This window comes from Fistularia commersonii, chromosome 28, assembly GCF_037954325.1.
Source record: "Fistularia commersonii isolate RoL2024-O1a breed Wild chromosome 28, RoL_Fcom_v1.0, whole genome shotgun sequence".
NCBI classification, from domain to species: domain Eukaryota; kingdom Metazoa; phylum Chordata; class Actinopteri; order Syngnathiformes; family Fistulariidae; genus Fistularia; species Fistularia commersonii.
Genome location: NC_141311.1, coordinates 10,006,732 through 10,028,537, shown reverse-complemented (window position 1 = coordinate 10,028,537; position 21,806 = coordinate 10,006,732). Strand labels below are relative to the sequence as shown.

The window sequence follows — 21,806 nt, the reverse complement described above, 5'->3', positions numbered from 1 at the left end:
GCATAATAACAATAATAATACCATAATAACTCACGTTTATTCAGCTCGAGCGGTGAAGAGATGAAAAAAAAAAACCAAGGCGGCTACGGAAGGAAACTTGATAGGGTTTATTGTAAAAACACAAAGCTGGATAAAAGTGACAGCACGAAAAGAAAATATCAACTACAGGACCGTCGCTCTGTAAATATTCCTACGTTTAACCCTTTAGAGGTGAGAGAGAAAAACGACGCAGCAGCTGAGGGTCCACAGGATGCTGACACACCCGGGTCAGCAGGCACTTCGGGGGGGGAGGGGGGTGCAAATATAGATACAGCAAAGGTGGGGGGGGCAAGAAGCAGGTAACATCACACGGGACACACTCCATCACTTTGGAAGACAGTCGTCCGAATTTGACATCAAGAAAAAAAAATCTAAAAACAACAGTTTAAGTTCCTATACTCTCGCTTCAGTAACGATAAACACACAAAACGGCGCAGGCGTCGCTTCACGCCCCCCGCGTCCGTTTTCAGATTTTGTTCCTCTTTAGTTTCTGTGCTGTTGAACTTTTTCTAACAAAAAACACCAAAAAAAAAAAACAGCAAACGCAGAAATCGCTAATATTACCTCTAAAAGCCGAGTGGCGTCAGGGTCGGGGAGAAGGAGGGGGGGGGGGACCGGAATGGAGGTCGGATCCTATTTCAAAAATCGAGAATTTATTTCTCAGGAAACACCCGAATCAGCCGCTTCCTCTCCGCTTTTTCAGGGATCACTTCGAGATGTTTCTTTTTTTTTTTTTTTCCCGAAAATTACAATTCTTCTCTTAATCCCCACATCATTCCGGTGACCGCCGGGTGCCTGACGTCAACCCCGGCGAGTGCAAACTGGCGACAACAGAGCGGCCTGTCGGTGAATACGTTAGTAACAAATACGTCCGGTAGCAGGATTCCTATCACCTGGCCTGTAACAGTTAAAAAGTTAACCCCCCCCTGCAGAAAAGACACGACATCCAACAAACTTATGGGATGTAAGGAGGGAGAAGGAAAAAAAAAAAAGATAAAACGCCACTGCCGAGTTCAAGTACTATCACAACTTTGTATTGCAGACGTTCCCGGGCTCCTACGGCGGGAACACTTTGTGCCTCGTTTATATTTTTGCTTGAATGCCGAGTGTTTGTGCTGTTTTGGGTAAAAATCGAACGCCCCGTGGCGGCTCGGGTTTCGATCCGGGTCGCTTTTTGTGACGGGAGAGCGGGCGACGTGGATTGGACCATCACCTTATCATCACTGCGCTTGAACTGAACCCGTTCCCTTCTATAAAGCTGTTATTACTATGTAGTAAAGGAGTTACAGAACGTAAATATTGTTCTCCACGTACATTCGACCGCCGACCGGGCCTCTGGGGAAACCCCTTCCCGGGGGGCTTGGAGGATTGAGCAGGAGTGCATTAGTGGTTTGAGGGAGTGGCTCGGCCGTTTTGTCCGGAGTGGAATTGCGGGTCGGGGGTCTAACAGACCAGCGGCGCCCATACGCTCGGCTGACGTCCGTACTGGGGGAAGGAAAAAGAGAGAGAAGAAGAAAAGTAACCATCTAAGAGTCGAATGTTCTGCGTCTTGCTTTGCATCTGTATTTTAGACATTTCAAAGTCCGATTACCGCTGATATTTAAAGGGAAGCCCCTGGGTGGACGATTTAGCATAAATACGCTTCCATGTTTGTCTTATACTTTAACGTGTTGTTAAAAAAAAGCCGGAAGAATTTATATTTCTAAAAATATCGCGATCTATAACACATTTCAACCTGCCTGCACGGCTAGCACGACGCATGCTTGATTGTTGACATACTCAGGTTGTTGGTGTTAGTTTTGGCTCGGTACAGTGCAGCGTGTAGGGTGATAATGCTATATTGTGCTGCTTTCGGGTTCAATTTCCAGTCCGATGGAAACAAAGGGACTGATGCCTGTCTACAAACCTTTCCCAGGGACAGCAAGAGAGTGGAAAATTGCTGGATGTGTGGATGCATGCAAATTGCTGAGAATTCTCACTGATTCTATCATTTGGATTAGATTCAACTTTATTGTCATTGCACGTGTAAGGATACGGAGCGTGTTGATGTATCTAGCTGAGCTCATAGGTGCTGTTGCTTTTAAACGGAGTCTAAAGCCGGCGGTTTTATTTCACAAGAAGTCAAAAGATCCTTCGAGAGGGTATGTCAGGTAGGAGATGCCGGATGTTCTCCTGCCGGGTCGTCAACAGTCCGCCACTGCGGAATAAGCGTCTGACGATGAAAGACCGGCGATGGCACGATAACCGCACAGCGTTCCAGAAGTCTACAGGGAACAGCTGATGAGCGGAGGTCCTTACAACAGACGCTCCCTCTCTGTTAGCATAGCACCTACATTTTCCAACTCTAGCCGCATCAATGTTAGCACATTGTTTGTCTTCATTTTGAAGCTCGGGTGGATTCAAATGGGAAGGGTTGCACAGATGACATATTTTTTTCACCCTAGGACATTGCTTCTCAAATAGTGGGGCGCATTTGACCCACTATTTGGGTTCACTACGCCTACGGCGGGAGACATGAAGCGGACAGCATGAAGCAAAATAAATTACGGTCTCACTTAAAGACAATAAACCCCTATTACGCTGGTAAGCCACTTGAGTTTTTTTTTCAGCGAAACATGCCGAATATTGCCAACAATCATCTCGCTTTGTGAAAGCTACTTCAGTAAACCAGCGAGCACTATTATGTTATTCTTTGTTGCAAGTGGATCTATACTTCTTTCGTTTCTTTAATGCTAATAAGGATTCAATGTTGTGCAGAGGCGTACATAGAAGAATTTTATAGACAAATGATACAATTTATAGTTGCAAAGGAGTGACAAATAGCCGGTACCTGAATATCAGTAAGGTCTTTGTAGAACCTCTTGGCCAGGTCTGGCCCGTTCTGCATGGTGGGGATCTGGATGGTCTGAAGAGGAAGAGGATTGTTTCAAGCCACTGGGGGCGCTGTGGGGCAGCTCTGACACCGCCGGCCATGCACAGTGTTTACAAAAATGCCTATTTCGATAATAGCGGTATAATAATATAGTAAAAAAAAGTTATGATATGAGTGGTTTCCAGCTCCACCTGTCCTCTGTAGAGGAGGCTCCCCACTGGGCACACCACGCACGCCGTCCCCGCACCGAACACCTCCAGGACCCGCCCAGCGTCCAGAGCCTCCAGCAGCTCCTTCATCTTCATGGTGCGCTCCGTCACCTTAAACTCCCCCTGAAAAAAAACATGCGCACACACACACACACACACACACACACACACACACATGCGTGCAGGGATCATCAGATGGTGTGCTGACGCCGGACTCCCGCGGGGTGCGTTCTGGTTCTCACCCAGGCCCTCGCCAGGTCCAGCAGAGACTGCCTGGTGACCCCTGGGAGGATGATGCCGTCCAGGGGAGGGGTGATCAGCTCCTTCTCTGTAAACAAACACACACACACACAAGTGTTTAACCAACGGCTCAGGATCAGATTCAACGCGGGTTCAAGATTAGTCACAGCTCATTCAGCTCCTCTGGTCATCGACCGCACCGCTCGTCCCAGAGCCAATCGCAGGAGCCGCTGGGCCGAGTTTAACCTGGACGGGAGAGCTGTCAATCACAGCCGTCCAACTTTTCACTCGTCATTCACGCCTACGGATTATTTAGGGCCCCGAAGGAGAACCCTGAGCCTGACCTCCGCTCTCATCGATCCAGTAGATGAAGAGGTTCATGGTTCCGACCTCGGTGATCTCCTCTGTTTCACCGTAGAGCCAGAGCACCTGCTGGCAGCCTCTCTTCACCGCCTCGTTCTGCACAGCGATGGTCGGGCCGTAGTTCCTGGAGGTCAGATATATGTTTGCCTGTCAAACATTAAAAGTCCCCACCCTGCCATCACACACACACACACACACACACACACACACAATCTGGCACAAAGGAACCCGACCAAACCACTGGTGGTGGTCACCACCAGGACCCCGTCCCACATCTTTGGAAAGAACCAGAACAGCGGCTACGAGCCAGAACCCCCACCCTGCCGTCCCCCAGGCTGCACCACATACACTCTTCTGGATGAATGAGCAGAAATTTCTCTCCCACTCCCTCCCTCACACACACACACACGCACACATAAACTGCAGGCCGGATCCCAATCCCACCCCCAATTTGAGCCCGTCGAAGTAAAAACTGAGCATTTTTGTGCCGCGGTAAAGAGAGTAACCCCAGTGGCCCCTGAGGGGCCCTTGAGTTTTTCAAATTTGTTTTTTTTTTTTAATGCGATCGGCTCTCACCCGCCCATCTTGTAGGCACCCACGCCTCCTTTCCAGGCCCTGACGAATGAGGGGTCGGCCAGGAGAGAGACGGGGTTGAAGGAGCCCGTGGCGAAGTAGGGCCCCACCGGGCCGACGATGACGAAGATCATGGCTTCCCCTGCCCGAGACACGCCCAGAGACGGCTGGAAGGGGGGCGGGGGGCGGGGGGGGATCACGTCAGTCGACATCAAGCGAAATAAGCTAATGCGGTGACATCGCGGGGTGTCAGGACCTCGGTTCCTATGAAGGTGGGTCTGATGTAGAGGCTGGCGTCCTGCGAGTAGGGGACCCACTCCTGGTCGACCTCCACCAGCTTCCTGATGCACTCCAGCAGCTCCGCCTTGTCAAACAGCTGTAAAAAAGAGGAGGAGGAAATACAAAGACTCTGTTAGGTGAACCTGTCTCTCCCTCAGGCTGAAGGTGTGAGCGTCGTTTGTGTGTGTCGGAGCTTAACTGGGATCGGGCTATTTCCTGGTGACAGGTGGGGGGGGGGAAATAAAAAAAAAAAGTGCGGCGGCAGGATAGAGGTCAGAGCTGCTGCGTCGTTCTGGATGCAAAAGTAAAGATGGCGGTGTGACGGCGAGGGGGGGAGGGGGCTAAACTCACAGGGAGGCAGCTTCTGTCTGCGCTGCGATGCATCCTCTCCATGTTCAGCATGGGTCTGAAGAGACGGATTTGGTTGTCCACGCCTCGGAAGGCCTTCATGCCTTCAAACAGCTGGACACGCACACACAGACACACACACACACACACTCATCAGGTTCAGATTCAACACCACAAAATGTAAAAAAAAAAAAAAAAACAAGCATTTCTGATCTAATACTGCTTCTGTGCAATATTTCATCTCATAACAGCTACACTACAATTTTCCCTTCTATCATACTATTGTGCACTCCTTACCTCACTTGTTACTAAGACACTTATAGTTTTATCACTGTTTACCAAGACACTTTATAGTTTCACTGAGACACTTTTTAGTTTATAGTTTATTTTTATTTCTAATTCTGCCTTTTCTTTTATCATTTATTACTGTTATATTTTCTGTAACTCTGGCACAGCAGTTTCCTTCGGGATTAATAAAGTTGTTCTTATTCTTATTCTTATTCTTATCCTGCACACTGGATTGGGGGCTAGCGGCAGCCAATCACAGCGAGCAGGGGTGGCAGGAGGCGGGGCTTAACCATCTTCTGTGAATTTGAAGGCCTACAAACTCCTGCCCCTGCCTGAATCCACGTGATGTGATCTCTCCGGGAAGCAGATTTCCCTCATGTGATTTCAGTCACGGCGAGCTAAGCTAATTGGGAGGCGTTTGGATCCGGTGCCGGGCGGAGGCGGGGTCTCGGCCTCACCTCGATGGAGTAGTGCAGGGCGGAGCTGGCCGGGTGCAGCGACAGGTTCTGGAAGGGCTTGATCCGCGGCGTCCCCCAGCCCTCCCGCTCCGACCAGTTGACGGTGAGCATGTGGTCGGAGAACTGCTTGCCGAACACCAGGGTGGCGGGGTCCGGCTTGGGCTTGCACGCCGCGTTCATCTCGACGCTGAGGTCGGCCGCCTGGGACGCGGACGGAAGACGAGGACGAAGAAATAGAGGTCGACGGGACAAGAGCAGAGCGGGCTGATCGTGTCTGGATCACGGCTGACATGCTTCCCCGGGGGGGACGATTAACGGAGAACCCCCCGACCCCCAAAACGGATAATTGCACGCTTAATGTCAATTACAACTTTGAGACATAAATTACACAAAAGAGAAAAAGAAGGAGGAGAGACAGAAGAGGAGGAACAGGAAAGTGTTTTGTTTTTTTTTTTTCAAACAGCTCAGTCACCTCGGGCTAAAACAAAGCAGCCATTCATTTGCACTTCCTTGTGTTTTTGGAAAAAAAATGAAAGCGACAGGTGGCTTCTCACCTGCCGGTGCAAAAAGTTAGCGGTATTACCTTGAAGGAGCTGGCCAGCCGCTGTGACCCGAGGTTCAAGGACAGGGCGCTGGCGAGCCGTCTGTGCAGTGCCTGCGGGCAAACACGGCCCACACACACACACACACACACACATATTCAGGCGTTTGTGACTCATGGCCTCATCTGAATAGTTTCATAAAAAAAACAAATAAACCCTGAATGTAAATCTAGGCTTCGGGCTTAGATTGACACACCGGTGTGGTTAAACCTGATTAGCGTTGGTGCTTTTCACAACACTTCAGGTTTCTCCTTTGACTCCACACTGAGTGGAATCCTATCACCGGATCAGATTAGCGGTGCTGACAAGGGAGCGGGCGAGGGGGTCAAAAACGGCCGTTACATATCTGCGAAGGGGCCAGGAGTTCCCGGCCCGGTCATCGTAACGCTCTTAGTGATGCCGAGGTGTTGTTTCGCCATGATGGCGTCTTCCCTCTATAAACCGTCGGCCGTCTCCGGCCAGCGCACAGACCACCCTCCGATCGGAAGGTCGGCGGGTAGATTCCCGGCCCTTCCTGTCAGCGAACACCCATTTTCTTCTGAGACCTGGTGATCCCGCCGTCGGTGTGTGTGTGTGTGTGTGTGAATGGCGTCTTTCAAACTGCAAGGCCACAAAAAGAGCTCTATAACTGGAGGCCATTCGTTCTCCCAACGACTCACACACAACAACCCAAGCCGGGCCCCCTCCCCCCACCCTCTGTACTTATATAGCCAAAGGGGGACTTTTCGAACGAGTGAAGGAACCTCTTGAAGTCCAGGATCCAGAACAAGACCTTGGTCTCTGACTCGCCGATCCAAGTCCCGGTCCCTCCGAGGCCAAAGATCCCAGCTGTTCTCGGAGACTGGAGAACCTTGTGCTTTCCAGGGTCTCTAAACCATCACCCCCTCTCCCCCCTCTCCCTCGGTGTGTGAGGGGGTCTATGTGAAAAGTTGCATGACGCAAGTTTGGTTTCCCGTTGCGTCTGTTTGCGGGGACGACGCGGAAAAATCCAACTTCCACGGCCTGAAGGTTGCGACTTGAGACGAGACACCCCTCGCCCCCCAGAAACCGGCCGAAATGCTCATTTATCGCGAATTAGGCGGGCAGCTCGGGCTAGACACCGTGTTTGGGTCATGAAAACAGAATATCGCCTTCATCCCTCCTCTCCATGCAGGACGCAGTCTGCGCTCCAGGGACGTTGGGAAGCACAGTGGCGCAATTCAAAGGCGACACTCCATTGAAGAATGATGGTATTCAAGATAAACTTCCTGATCGTGATTGCTAAATAAGAGAAAATAAAATAAACTATGTTGTTTTGGACTACGAATGGGACGGTCTGTCATTCGGCCGACAGTTTCGGGGGAAACTACTTTGGCTAAAAACACGATAACCCCGCCGACGACTGTATGGAAACGTTCGCATGTCCCGCATCGTCATGTCGACTCTCTTCCAAAATCGACTATTTAAAACAATCGATTCAATTCCAATGGTGAATTTATGGCCGATTATAAGTTGTAACCTTGAAGATTCGTATCGGGTTGGAAGGCGTCTTTTTACGTGTTTAACTGTGCGAGTTGGCCGCGGGGGGTTCAACTCGGTTGTTTTATAATAGGGATTTGGTTCGGCGTCCTCTGTTTACGAAGGGTCGGTCGCTGGGACGGCGGTTGCCGGTGAGACGGGCGGCTCGCCGGCCGCCGCTCCCCGGGAGCAGCCGCTTCTAGAAGCCCGTCGCCCCTTAACGGGAGATGCTTCTGGAAAACGGCGTTAATGATTAACCCGGTCGAACAGATACAAAAAAAAAACAAAACAATCGCTCACCGATCGGAGGGCCGCCATGTCCGCCGCGCCGTGAAGATGCCGTGAAAGTGGTTCGTGTGGAAACACACTCGGCGTCAAGTCGAGTTCCGCGTGGAAATCCGACCCCGAGCTGACTATGGAGGGGAGCCCGGGAGGGGAGGCGGGGAGGGGGAGGCGGGGAGCCGGCTTGTCGTGGGTGCGACTTGAACTCACGCCGTGGCGTCACGGTACGTGAAACGCGGCGGAGGTCACCGAGTGGGTGCGTGGAAGGGGGTTTCATTGAAACATCGCGACAGGAGGACGAAGGCGTGACGGCGGCTTGGCAACCGATTGGCGGCCGCCTGCAGGCGGGGTGCAGCCGGTGCTGCCGGTGGCGGCGGGAGGGGGTTTTTGGAGGTCACCCGAACTGGACGCTGATTGGCGGATCCGAGGGGCGGGTACCGATCCCCGCCCTGTTGGCCGGGATGCCGAACACGTCGTTTCACGCCCGGCGGCGGGTTTTAGCCAAGTCAAAACTGGTGTGTTATTGCCTCAGAAGCTGGATTTGCAGACATTTTGCTCTTCGTGCACTGAAGCTCCTCATCCCTGAGGTTGCATCCGGGGGCGATCCGGTTCTTGACGGCTCGGTTGAGCAGCAGCAGCAGCAGCCTCGTCCCGGTGCAGAAAGCGGCGTCGGCCGCCGAGAACCCATCGTCGGTCCGCTTCACAGAAGCTGCAGGAGAGGAGGGGGAAAAGGCGCCACACCCGTCACTCTGGTCGGGATTGATATTGCAACCCGTTTATCCTCCGGATTACTCAGCCCCCATGCACGTCACCGTGCACATTCGATTTGGATTCTAGCTTTTTCTTTCTTCTTATGAGACCTGATTCATTCAGCTTTTCTTTTCAGGAGTCGCCACAGCAAATCAATCTTCTCCATTCTAACCCTATTCTCTGTATCCTCCTCTCTCACACCAACTACCTTCATATCTTCTCTCACTACGTCCATACATTTTCTCTTTGGTCTTCCTCTAGACCTCTTGCCTGGAAGCTCCAATTCCAGCATCCGTCTACCAATATATTTACTATCCCTTCTCTGTACATGACCGAACCATCTCAGTCTGGCTTCTCTGACCAAAAATATCTAACACGTGTTGTTTCCTCTGTTGGAGTCATTCCTGATCCTATCCATCCTGGTCACTCCCGCGGAAAACCTGAACATCTTCATCTCTGCAACCTCTAGCTCTGCCTCATGTCTTTTGGTCATTGCAACTATTTCTAGTCCATACATCATCTCTGGTCTCACCACTGTCTTGTCCACCTTTCCTTTCATTCTGGCTGAAAGTCTTCTATCACATAGTACCCATTCCAACCTGCTTGGACCCGTCTCTTCACCTCTTTTCCGCACTCTCCATCGCTCTGGACTGTTGACCCCCAAGCACCTGAAATCCTCCAACTTCTCGATCTCCACTCCCTGTAGCCTCACCGCTCCACCTGAGTCCCTCTCATTCACACACATATACTCTCTCTTGCTGTGACTAACTTTCATTCCTCTATTTTCCAGCACATACCTCCCCCTCTCTAGATTTCCTCAACCTGTTCCTTTCTCTCACTGCAGATCACAATATCATCCGCAAACATCATAGTCCATAGAGATTCCTGATGCAATGCAAATATATATTTCACCCCTGGGTCTTTTCTTTCTCCGCCTGCAAATATTAGCAGTTCGGTCGCATCTGCTCTCTCTGCAAATTAACACTTTTGTTCAAATCAACTTTTTTTTCTTATTCGTTTAATTTAAGACAAGTGAATTTTTTCTTTTCCTTTAGTTGCATTCATGATTAACAGTGACATCTGCTCAGTGTCTGGTGAAAATAGTGCAGTTAACATTACTCTTTTTTTAAATGTTCTCCTTTTGTGAATAATGACTTTGAATATTTTAATTATGAATGTAAAAACATTGGGCAATGCTTTTTTTTTTCTTTTGTAAGATCTTTTGTCACATGAGCGGCTACAACATGATGCAATCCCCTGTTGGAGTTTCACCTCCTCTCAGCCTGAATGTCTGAAGAGGACGATGTATGACACTGATAAATGCTTCAAGGAATGTGTTGGTCTTTTATATTCAAATTACAGTGTGAGTGTGAGTGTGTGTGTGTTTGGATGGGGGATAGCTCCTGGGGTGTTGGGGTTTGGAACTCACTCTCCGACTCTTCCCTACAATTATAACAACCATTTCCTGCCAACGTGAAATGGTGCCGGTAAGGTACAAGCAGAGTTACAATGCAGAGAAAATCGTAAATGCAGGGGAGGAGATTGTTAAGGAGGGTAATGGAAAATCAGCGAAAAAAGATATTTTACCTGGAAATGAGCAAGAAATAAAGAAAATAAATATCATTTTAGCTAAAAAAAAACAAGCAGCTAATTCATGATAAAAAATGGCCCCTCAGTTGTCTGTTTCGAATGTAAAAACAACTGTGTTGTTTGATTTTAAAGATATTTAAATGTAAAAATACATGCATGACTGACAAACAGATTGAAATAGCTGCAGAACTGATGACGTTCAATGTCAGCCTGTTTGCTATCTTAAAATGTCTGGCTGTTCGCAGGTGTTCTTTATTTACAACTTCCTATGGAGATTCAAAAATGGTCAAATTGAAATATTCCATCATCAGTTCCTCCCTCATTGAGATGACATCACTTTAAGGCCAGACAACAAAATAGAAATACTCAAAGTTAATGTTTTTGTTTAGTCACATTCTTTATCAGGAAAACAGAATGTGTAAATTAAAATAAAATTATATTTGTAAATGGAATCCTTAAAATCAATGAAAGGACCTAAAGCCCAGATACTGTACAGGTCTATTCCCCCTTAGGTAACACTCTGAATCCCTTTATGTTATCGATTCATTCATTTATAATTTGTAACCATTCCTTAATCTGTATTAATATTATTGTTGTTGTTGTTATGTAATGTATGTCCCATCATACAGCAACTTCATCTATCGTCATATTTTTTTCACTGACAGTTTATGTTCATTTGTATGTAAGCAGTGTCAAATAAGAGAGGGTGAACGGAAAAAATATTCATGACTTCCTGCTTCATTTTGGGAGCAGATGTGCAGTGACTGCTTTGTGGCTCAAAACCCTGTGGGGTTCTGGACCGATACTCATGAACAAGAACATCTCTGAGGAAATGTCCCTCCAAATTTAACCACTTCAGAAGAGGATTTTATGTAGATTAGATTAGATTCAACATTATTGTCATAACACATGTACAGGAACAGGGCAACATAATGCAGTTTATCATCTAACCAGAAGTGCAAAAAAATCAGCAAGTGCGGCTATGATAAGCACAGTTACAGTATGTAAATGGTATGTATTGGTCTGGTATATGGTACACAGTATACATGGTATATATTATGTTAATAATTTAAGTCGAATGATTTACAGATAAGACTGAGTTTGAATCTTATATGAAATCTTTAAAACTAATGAGAGGACCGAAAGCCCAAAAACTGACCTGTTCTTTGACCGGCAGTACTTACCAGTTAACAAGATGAAGACACCTCCTTCACCTCTTTATTTACTTTCCTATTTTAAATTAATTAATCAATTCCATCTGAAACAATTTAAATGTATTTTTCACGTTTTTGTATATATTTTTTGTAAATTATTATTATTATTATTGTTATTATTATTATTATTATTATCATTGTTACCGGCATCATCTACGTTACTTTATTATTATTATCATTATTATCATTTAGTATAAAAAATTGGTAACATTGCCCCGAATGAGTGAATGTTTGTCTGTCTATGGCGGCAGAAGATGGATGGATGGATGGATTATTCAGTATAGTATATCATCTTAACACCAATCCTTTGTCGTCGGATCCCTTTTATGTTCCCTCATACAGCAACTTTAATATTCCCCAAGAGGGATTAATAAAGTATAAATTATTTTAAAATCTAAATGGAACCATGTTTGTTTATTTGAGCATATATGTTCATTCATTTTGCATTTATATGTATAAATAAATAAAATTAAATGAAAAAACAGCAGCCTCCTCCTCGTGGTTCATCTATGATGGGTTAATTACATAGAAAGAATTTCCCCAAGAGGGATTAATAAATGATGAAATATTATTATTATTTATCTGCACGCCTGCAACGCCCTACATTTTCTCCTGTTTTGCATTTCCCCTGGCGAAACAGATTTGTTGTGTAAGTAGATTTGTTAAAAAAAATCTCCCATTTTTTTTCTTCTGTTTTTTTAAACTTTTTTTTACTGTTTATACATTTTTCTACTATTATTTATTATTGGTGTATTTTTCTTGTAACTCTGGCACAACAATTTCTTCGGGATAAATAAAGTTGTTCTTATTCTTAATGGCCGCCTTACCTGCTAGCTCCTCCCACCGTGACGTCATCGCGTTACCTGGCGAGATGCTGAAACACAAACACGCCCAGGAATCTGGTACATAGAATATATATACATACATATGTATGTACATTTTATTTATAGATTATTATCAGTTAATATACCACATAAAATAACATATGAAAATTCAATAGGTTTACAGATATATTCATTTTTTTAAATTTCAAAAATAAAGATATTGTGTATTTTTTTTTTGTGAATTAAGTATCCAGTCCACCAAACAAAACATATAAACAAAAATAAATTCAATTGCAGATCAATGACATTTAACTGACTCTTATTTTGTATACAATCAAATAACTGAAAGAGTAACTTGAGTGGAGCCGTGTCGAAAAAATATGTATAATTTGAGAAGCAACCTAAAAAAAAGGCAAAGGGAATCCAATGTGTATTTAGCTTAATGGATCTAAGGGAATACCTTTCATAAACCGTTTTTTTTTATTTCATTATTTTATTTTCCATAAGTTTTAATTTTTTATACATAATTCAAAATCGTTTTTAACGAAGGTAAAATTGGGTGGGCCTTTTTTTTTTTTTTTTTTTTTTGCATTCTGGTTTTTAATCATGGAGATGATGCCCCCTGGTGGACGAAGCGCCACGTCACAACTCACCTCTTGTCACGTCAAAGATCTTCTATTCCCCTCACAGTAAAGCATTTTCATCACCTGAACAACGGACTGAACGAAGAATAAAGAAACATCCCCTTTAAATACACTAAAATTGATATTCTAGCACTATAATTTGTGCAGTTGTTTTTATTATTAACATTTTTTCTTGTTATTTAAGAACAAAAATATTACTTTTGAAACCAGGAAGTTGCAACAAACAAACAAATAGGAGTCAAATTCTGAGGAACCTAAGTCGGGAAGAGCAATAACCCTGCGTGTTTACGTCCGACGTAGGACATCCCGACGTTCCGTGTTCTGTGAACGTGTCTTTGCGAGGCAGCGACCTCACCTTGACCTTGTCCTCCTTGGAAATATCACATCTGATAACTTTGTTCAGACGGGCCTCCAGTTCCTCACCTCACCTAAGGATTCAGTCCCTTTTTAAAAATCTAACACATTTAATTGTCAAATAAAGAATTAAGGAAAAAATCTTGCATCTTGTATTTGCAAGTGTTATTTGCAATCCTTAGTGTTTCCTTGTAAGTCGCTTTGGATAAAAGCGTCTGCCAAATGTAATGTAATGTAAAAAAAAAAACTCACTTCCTCAAGCACAGAACACCAGCCTGGCAGTGTTTTCCCCTGACGAGATAGTAAGGATTTACCAAGTCTATCCATTGTTTGGCTCAAGTGATATGATTTACAAAAGTTTACCGAAGACGCCCCCCCGTCATAACTGTCACTCTGCTGTGATAGCGGAGCGACATTTGTCAGCGCCGTCGTCTATCTGCTGCATCTCAAATAACCCCAGGGGAGTTTATGGCTTCTCCAGGTTCCCCAAGAGGTCTGAGTTTGTGCGCGTGGTTCGTTCCTCCTCAGCTCATTATAGACAACTGCAGTTTGTTTGCGTTTTACGTCGCACAGAACCACAGTGTTTACTCTGCTGCCTCGTGGAAATAAGAAAATTAAGGAAAATGAACGTGATCTAAAATTGCAGTGATGTCATTTCTGGGGGTCTGATCAAAAACACAGATTCACACTGGGGGCAAATATGGACCAAGCACGGGGGTAAGGTCTGAGTGTGTGTGTGTGTGTGTGTGTGTGGGTGCATGCCAGCATCACACACACATACACAAACACACATACATACATACATACACATACACACACTTTTGACCCCCCGAACTTGGAGAAAGAATGCAGGTTTATGTGGCGACAAACAGATTTTGGCTTCAGATTGTGTGTGTGAGGGGGGGTTAGAGGTCGAGGCTCAGGGGGCAGCACGGGGAAGTAGGAGGTGGGTGTGTGTGTGGGGGTGTAGGGGCTAAAGGTGCAAGTGAGGGTCGAGTATTGAATTTCGGCCCGACAGCGTTTCCGAGGGGGGACCCGTCCTTCCCCGCCAAGGGAGCAGTGAAGATGGCCAGCAACCTACAAACAAGCTCAACATCATCCCGTTTGAGGGGGTGGGGGATGATATGAAGATGAAGGCATTGGAGACGTTGATGGTTCCAGAAAGAGAAGGTTCTCTGAGGCGGCGGGGGGGTGGGGGGGTCATGCACACACACACACATGCATGCACACACGCGTGCACGCTTCAAACTATACTCCCTACGACTCTCAGTCATCGTCTGGGGAAAGTGCTTTCGTCCATGTGCAGGAGGGAGGCTACTTGGCTAGCACTCCTCCTGAACCCCCACCCCCGAACCCCCGCCCCCACGGAACTCGTGCACGGCAAACACCGCCAGGTGGATCATGTCATTGGCGGGATCTCGGATTGCCTGAAGGAGCTGTTTGTTCATAAAAACCCTTTGCCTCGAGCTCCGCCAGCCTTTCTCTCCTCCGAGCTTCCACGGCGAGACTTCGGCTGAACACCTCGCGTCGCTGTGGAGACCGGTTCCTCCGGCAACCCCCTGCTCCGACCGCGGCGGGGGGGGGGGGGAATACAAGTGTTTCCTTCCCACCTCGGACACCGAGGTTTTAAACCCGCAAGATCGCTCACCTCAGAAACACGTTCCCGCACTGTTCCATGTTCCGTCTGCTTTCCCGGATCAGAACGCATCGAGATCGGAGCTGTCGTTGTTTTGTTCCTGCAGAAGCGGGAAGAACATTCTCCGTCATGTGTTTGCAGGGAAAATCATTTGTTGGTGAGAAAAGTTAAGAAAGAAAGAGATGGCGAACACAGACAAGGGAGGAGGAGGAGGGAGAATGAAGTGGATGAAGGAGAGCGGGAAGAACGAGGAGGCCGATGATGAGCAGGAACACTCGGGGTGTGAGGAGGAGGGGAAGCCCGGAGGAAATGCTAACGGAGGTAGCCGTCGCCTCTCTCGGAGGAGCAGCCGGGATCCGAGGGAGCGCGTGGTCTTCAACGTGTCGGGGATGCGGTACGAGACCCAGCCGCGGACCCTCGCTCGCTTCCCCGACTCCCTGCTGGGGAACCCGAGCAAACTGCTGCCCTATTTCGACCCCATCCGGGAGGAGGTCTTCCTGGATCGCAGCCGGGTCTGCTTCGACGCCGTCCTCTACTTCTACCAGTCCGGCGGGAGGCTGCGGAGGCCCGCCCACATCCCGCTGGACATCTTCCTGGAGGAGCTGCACTTCTACGGGCTCGGGAAGGAGGTCATCGACCGCTTCAGGGCCGACGAGGGGATCCCGGAGGAGGAGGCGAGGCCGCTGCCCGGCGTGGAGCTGCAGCGCCGCCTCTGGACGCTGTTCGAGTACCCGGAGTCCTCTGGCGGCGCGCGGATCATTGCCATCATCAGCGTTGTGGTCATCCTGATCTCCATACTTATCTTCTGCCTGGAGACGCTGCCCGAATTCAGGCAGGAGAAGGAGCAAAGGGAGGTGCGTAAAGATGGAGGTGGGGAGGGGGGGGGCCAGCTAGGGGGCAGCAGCGCTCACGCGGCGGAGGGAGCGCGAAGCTTCGAGCGCTTAACACCGCAGGAGGGTTAACGGGGTGACAGGGGGACAACAGGTGCTGACAGGCATCATCTGACCCATCACTAAGTAACAACTCTGTCCAGATAGGGGTGGGGGGGGACCTGAGGGGGTACAAAAAACAAAAAAAAAAAAAAAGATTTATTAATCCGAGAGCAGGAGAGATGAGAAGGTGAGAGGATTGTGAAGATTATTTTGGACGCGTCGTTAAATACGATCTGAGCAGATGGAGGTCAGGGAGGAGAAGGAAGCAGGGAGTTCAATGGGGGGGGGGGATCGGGAAGCACGGAGGTCCGGGTTGGATTTGGGAGCCACCGAGAACCAGCGGGTCCGTTAATGTGGAAACTCTGGAGAAATGAGCGACTCACACACACACACACACACCCCTCTGTCTCTGGAGAACCGAGGGGCTAAATATAGCGTCCACCATCCAACGGTGTGTTTGCATGAACACACACCATGACTCATACACTTCTCCGGTGACTGTCGCGCGGCGGCACCTCAGCGAAGGGAGACGCTACCGCGCGTTACCGATTACAACTGTCAATTACACTGTCGTTACATAGGTTTAGCGCAACGGCCTCCCTTTCTGTCTTTCATTCCGGGTGGATCTCGCCACTGCCGGGTGGACACAAGACGACCAAAAGAAGCCAACAAATCCAACTGTTGACGTCGCGGCTCCCCTTCGTTTACCCGAGTTACAGCCTTTGTTTGGTGGGTTCTCGCCAAACACGGTCGGCGGGTTCGTTGAAGACACTGGGAATTTTTCCGTAGGTGTAAATTGGAGAGTGAATTGTTGAAAGCTTGTTATTGACAGCTGATACATCCAGGGTTGAGCCCCTTCCCCCCCCCCTCAGTGACAGCTGTCAGTCAAAAAGCTCCGGCGAATTTAAGCTCTCGACCGCCCCCCGAGGAAAGCGGCGGTAAGACGCTTGTACTTTTTATGATTAAGAACTCGTACTCGATGCGGGGGGTTGTCGGGGGTTTCCTTTCCCGAGCAGCTCCCGGAGGTGAAACACGACCAGGCAGCCGGGGGAATCAACAGCTCATGGTAACTGTATCTAACCTGTCAGTATCTTTGTTAACTGAAGGGCCAGATGGGATGTAACTCGAGTTTATGCGCGTTAAAAATAGAAAACCTGTTTCGTGCAAAAAAAAAAAAAAAAAAAGCTTTTAGTTTCATGTCGAGAAACAGCAGGCGGCCGGAGACACGAGCGAAAAAAACAGATTCTTCCCCATCTGTGTGTTTCTTTGCTCTCCAGCGGGCGACAGTTGTGGACCCGGCCGTCAGGAACCAGACCCTTCACGTCCCGCCCGGCTTCGCCTCCTTCCAAAACCCTTTCTTCACCGTGGAGACCATCTGCGTGTGCTGGTTCTCCTTCGAACTCCTGGTGCGCTTCGCCTGTGCGCCCAGACGGCTGCTCTTCTTCAAGGATGTGATGAATGCCATCGACTTCCTCGCCATTATTCCCTACTTCATCAGCCTGGGGGCGGAGCTGGCTAAAGACACGGGCGCGGCACCGTCCGTCTCGCTCGCCTTGGTCCGGGTCATCCGGCTGGTCCGGGTCTTCAGGATCTTCAAGCTGTCCCGTCACTCCAAGGGCCTCCAGATCCTGGGCCAGACCCTGAGGGCCAGCCTACGGGAGCTCGCCCTGCTCATCTTCTTCCTCTTCATCGGCGTCATGCTCTTCTCCAGTGCCGTCTACTTCGCGGAGGCGGACAGGCCCGACACTTCCTTCACCAGCATTCCCGAGGCGTTCTGGTGGGCCGTGGTGTCCATGACGACGGTCGGCTACGGCGACATGTACCCAGAGACCGCCGTTGGGAAGCTGGTGGGCTCCATGTGCGCTATCGCCGGCGTGCTGACCATCTCGCTGCCCGTTCCCGTCATCGTCTCCAACTTCAGCTACTTCTACCACCGCGAGATGGAGTGCGAGGACACTAGCGAGCGCCGTCACGCCACCCCGACGCTCTGGGAGATGGACGGCGAGAAAAAAGAGGAGGAGAAGGAGCGGGAAGAGGAAGGCGGGATCGAGAAGGTATTAGATCGCGCATGTGACTCCACGACCCTGGATGTTAGCTGTCGCCGCCGCACGGGGCGGAGCATCCGCCTACCTCTGGACAAGACCATTTTGTCTGGCCTGTGCGATCACAGAAGGACAGCGCGGTCCCTGAAGGACGCTTTGGACACCCAGGTCTGACCGCCTTCGTCCGCCGGTTGACCGACACACACCTCCACACTGTGCCGAAGAACCTCCTAGCGACTCCGCAGATGTTCGATCTGCTTCTATAGTAAACAGGGATGAACATCCGCGGCGAGAAAACAAAAAAACAAGGTGCCGACGTGTTGATTCTCAATCAATATGACAAATTGCTCACTTTGCACATTATACAGGCCCAAGGGGCACCATAACCTTAGAAGACATAAAAAAAAAACAAAAACAAATATGGCTGCCAGATGAGCCGGGTCCTGAGCCTGAAGCTTGAAGATGGCGCCAATAGATCAACACGTGCCGTGCAGGAAATGAGATGAAACATACTTTGGGTTCCAGCGAGAGATGAGACCAGGGATTTGGTTGAAAGTGAGATGAACACGGGAAGCTCCTTGTGCGCTGACATTTTTTTTCGCAGACAAGGCCAAAGCACGGACGGAGATCTGGACGCGGGTACAACGGCGGCGGTGATGATCAGCGGTCCGGGCTCCTCGCCGGGAACCTGCCCTCCGCGACCCTGGAAGTGGATGTTATGAAGCTAAACCGTGGCAGAAGCGCGAGAGGGCGGCTGCAGGAACACATCTTCACATTTCCAAAGACTCCATTGTTCTTCTCTCCCGTCAGTGACTTGGCAGGAATTTAAAATTACAACTCACGAATCGATAATAGAAGAAACACAGGCTTCGTACCCGGCTCCCCCCGAAAACAAAAGGAACCATTGTGTTGCGAGAAAATGAAGCGGTCGGGTTCGCGAATCCCTACAGACAATAAATTCCGCCTGAAGACTCCATGATGAACAACGGGTGCCGGCAGTCCTCCCCTCAGAGGACACGTTGGACAGAAGCACAGGTGTTTGATTTAAAGGAACATAATCAAAACAAACCAGAGCGTTGGGGGTTTTAATCTGTTTCTTTTTCCCTTTACAGGAAACAGATTGGAGGCGGCGTTGGCTGATGTTGCGGTCTGAGCGCTGCCATGACAACGCCGGCCTCTAGGTGTCAGCTCTGTGCTCCCAAAACCTCCCGCTCCGGCTCCTCCCGGGTCCGCCATCGATTCCATGGCGAAGCCAAACCCGAGGTGGAGATCCTCATCCAGATTCTGAAAAGACGACGGCTTTGCGGGATTATTAACCAGATTAGAGGGGATTCGAGATGGATTCCCGCTGAGATCTGTGTGAGATCCGCATCTACTTCTATAAATTATTATTCTCGTGAATCGGTAAAGCATCTCAAGATGTTTCCCGGTGCTCTTGATTGAAAAGAAAAAAACATTCAGACCATAAAATGTTCCATTGTTCCATTCTGATGGCAACAATTCAAGCAGTGTCTTTCGTTAAAGGTTGTTTAACTTTAACCAGAGACCTCACAAAGGAATTTCATAAAAATTGTCATATTTTTGAAATGATACTTGAGGTTCAGATGTCTCAGTAGAACCGCACCTGGTTGAAGATGTCAGTTACATTCTGACAGGGTTTTTCATCTGGAAATGCGTCCGTTCCATCAGCGACGGAACCCGCTGAACTGGTTGGACCATAGATGGACAGATGTGGTCGCGGGATCTGGCAGAAACAGGAGAATGACAGGAGAAGATCCACAAAAACTAATTCCTATCAACAGTGTCCAAGGAGCACAGGTCAGCAAGAAGGTTCCTACTTGACGTCCAGTGGAATTTCTGCGTTCTCCTGACTGGGTTCTCTCCGGGTTCTTCGTCTTCCTCGCAAAAGCACTCAGCAGGTTTATTGAAGACTCTAAATTGTCTGCAGGTGTGAATGAGAGAGTGAATGGTTGGATGTCTGCGATTGACAGCTGACCCATCCAGGTTAATCCCAGTCTTCCGCCCCAGTGTCAGCTGAAATTGGCTCTGCAGGGCGACAGAACTAACCTGCGGTTCTGACTCCGCTGGATCAGAAAGGAGGCAAAAGGCAGAACAACCAGGGTTTGTTTGAGGTGGCACTTGATGGTGATGAAGAATGATGGACGGTTTAAACTGCCAAAGGGTGGGGGTGGGGGTTGAACCAGGAAACGGACTCTCCAGCTCTGGTGTTCAGTGTTTAGTGCTTTGAGTTGAGCTCCTGTGAAGAAAATTGAGTTTTGGAAGCAGATGACATGCCCACACACACACACACACACAGACACACACACACACTGTGATTAAATTCCTGACCCCCCTGACACCTCAGATGGTGTGATATCCCCGTGTCATGTGTCTGTGGGACAGCTCGCTCTCATGCTACGGGACAGATTAGCGTGGGGCTCCGCGGGCGCCGCGCACCCAAAAGCCTGGGCTGACGCGGGTCCGAGCACCGAGACCCGGGTCTCGGGGGGGGCGGGGCTTGCCCATGACGCGATTCACCTCTCCGGCGGCTCCGGTGTTCGACGCGCACGGAGCGGCGGGCGAACGTCAGTCCTGCGCGCAATTACCCACAGTGCCCATGTGCTGTCTGGGAAGAATGAAATAAGGATTGACGTCTTTGTGGCCATCTGCCATCCCCTTCCACCCCCCCGCCTCCTCCGCTGCCCTTCGCCCGTCTCTAACTCCCCCCTGAGAGGATTAAGCGAGTTGATATCTTCGTCTCATCAATGGTTAAATGCGGCAGCTCTGTGTTGACGCGTGCGCGCCGTTCGTGTGTGCGTCCGCTGTTTTTCCATCCAGTAATTTCTTTGTCTGTGGGATTTTTACCCCCCCAAGTAACCAAACACTGACGTGTGACCCCTTTCAGCTGCAAATCCTTTGGCGGGGGATTGTGCGAGTGACTCCGGCGGCAGAGAGAAAAACCCAGAGGAGCCGTTATTTTAGATAAACCTCCACACTTTATTACGTAAAATATTCACAAAGACCTGGACATCTGGGGCCGGGGTCGGGAGGAGGCGGTCCTCCGCCTCAGACCGGGGAGGAGGCAATTAGGGGTTGGGGGGGGGTTGAGAAGAGACCAATTAAATGACTAAACAGCGATCCGAAAAATATATAGAAAAACGACTCGGCTATTTGGACACGGGAGGGAATTGAAAATGGCATCTCCGCAAAGACGACGCCTTCGTTTCAGACACCAGACCACGACAAGGACACACGAAGCAAAGACGAACTGGAGCAGAAACGATACCGACGTCACTATTGGCTGTTTTGTTGGGGCGTATCGGGGTTGGGGAGGGTCTGAAAAACAAAAAACGCTAGTTATGTAATCCTTTGAATTTTTGGTATTGAGGAGGCAAAGTGAACCATCAAGAGGCCGGTCAACACGCCGGCTAACCCATCGCCAGGCCACCTCGGACTCTGGGAAGGGAACTATTCTGAGCAAAGGGGGTGATGAATCCTGAAAAACTGACTTTTTGAGTGCATCAAGTAAAAAAAAAAAAAAACCTTGAACCTTTTGACAGGCCGGGGTTTCGGGACCTGAACTCGGGGCGTTCTTTGAAAATTCACCGGAGGTGGTGATGTTGGGGTGCCTGCAGGTGGAGAAGCAGAATCAATGCCTCCTTTATACCCCCGCTCTGAAAAATAAACCAACCATCGTCATTAATGTTGGTCATTAAAGCTGCCACTTGTGTCCCGGCAGACGGGGACTGGAGCGAGGCTTTCTCCTGCCG

General features: G+C 48.9%; 2 protein-coding genes across 2 annotated transcripts; one reads left to right on the top strand and one right to left on the bottom strand.

Annotated features, from left to right (window-relative positions):
* Positions 1–96: 96 nt before the first annotated feature.
* On the bottom strand, positions 97–8,752 carry bcat2 (branched chain amino-acid transaminase 2, mitochondrial). The gene is made up of 11 exons (XM_086175576.1): positions 8,069–8,752; positions 6,253–6,324; positions 5,670–5,870; positions 4,927–5,037; positions 4,553–4,672; positions 4,300–4,463; positions 3,705–3,847; positions 3,363–3,448; positions 3,103–3,243; positions 2,870–2,944; positions 97–1,524 (listed from the first exon to the last, which is right to left on the bottom strand). The coding sequence occupies exons 1-11, from the start codon at positions 8,084–8,086 to the stop codon at positions 1,483–1,485; spliced, it is 1,173 nt and encodes a 390-aa protein (XP_086031702.1). The 5' UTR covers positions 8,087–8,752; the 3' UTR covers positions 97–1,482.
* Positions 8,753–14,921: 6,169 nt separating this feature from the next.
* Positions 14,922–20,491, top strand: LOC147217528 (potassium voltage-gated channel subfamily A member 7-like). Its single transcript, XM_086175575.1, has 3 exons — positions 14,922–15,916; positions 17,272–19,071; positions 19,149–20,491. The coding sequence occupies exons 1-2, from the start codon at positions 15,245–15,247 to the stop codon at positions 18,208–18,210; spliced, it is 1,611 nt and encodes a 536-aa protein (XP_086031701.1). The 5' UTR covers positions 14,922–15,244; the 3' UTR covers positions 18,211–19,071; positions 19,149–20,491.
* Positions 20,492–21,806: the final 1,315 nt, after the last annotated feature.

Bases quoted from the DNA above. Each gene is read 5' to 3' on its own strand.
- bcat2 (XM_086175576.1), bottom strand. The intron at 5,871-6,252 runs GTAATACCGCTA...TCCGCGTCCCAG, and splicing joins GGCTGGCCAGCTCCTTCAAG to GCGGCCGACCTCAGCGTCGA. The intron at 3,449-3,704 runs GTCAGGCTCAGG...GTTTGTTTACAG, and splicing joins CTGGATCGATGAGAGCGGAG to AGAAGGAGCTGATCACCCCT.
- LOC147217528 (XM_086175575.1), top strand. From the start codon at position 15,245: ATGGCGAACACAGACAAGGGAGGAGGAGGAGGGAGAATGAAGTGGATG. The intron at 15,917-17,271 runs GTGCGTAAAGAT...TTTGCTCTCCAG, and splicing joins AGGAGAAGGAGCAAAGGGAG to CGGGCGACAGTTGTGGACCC.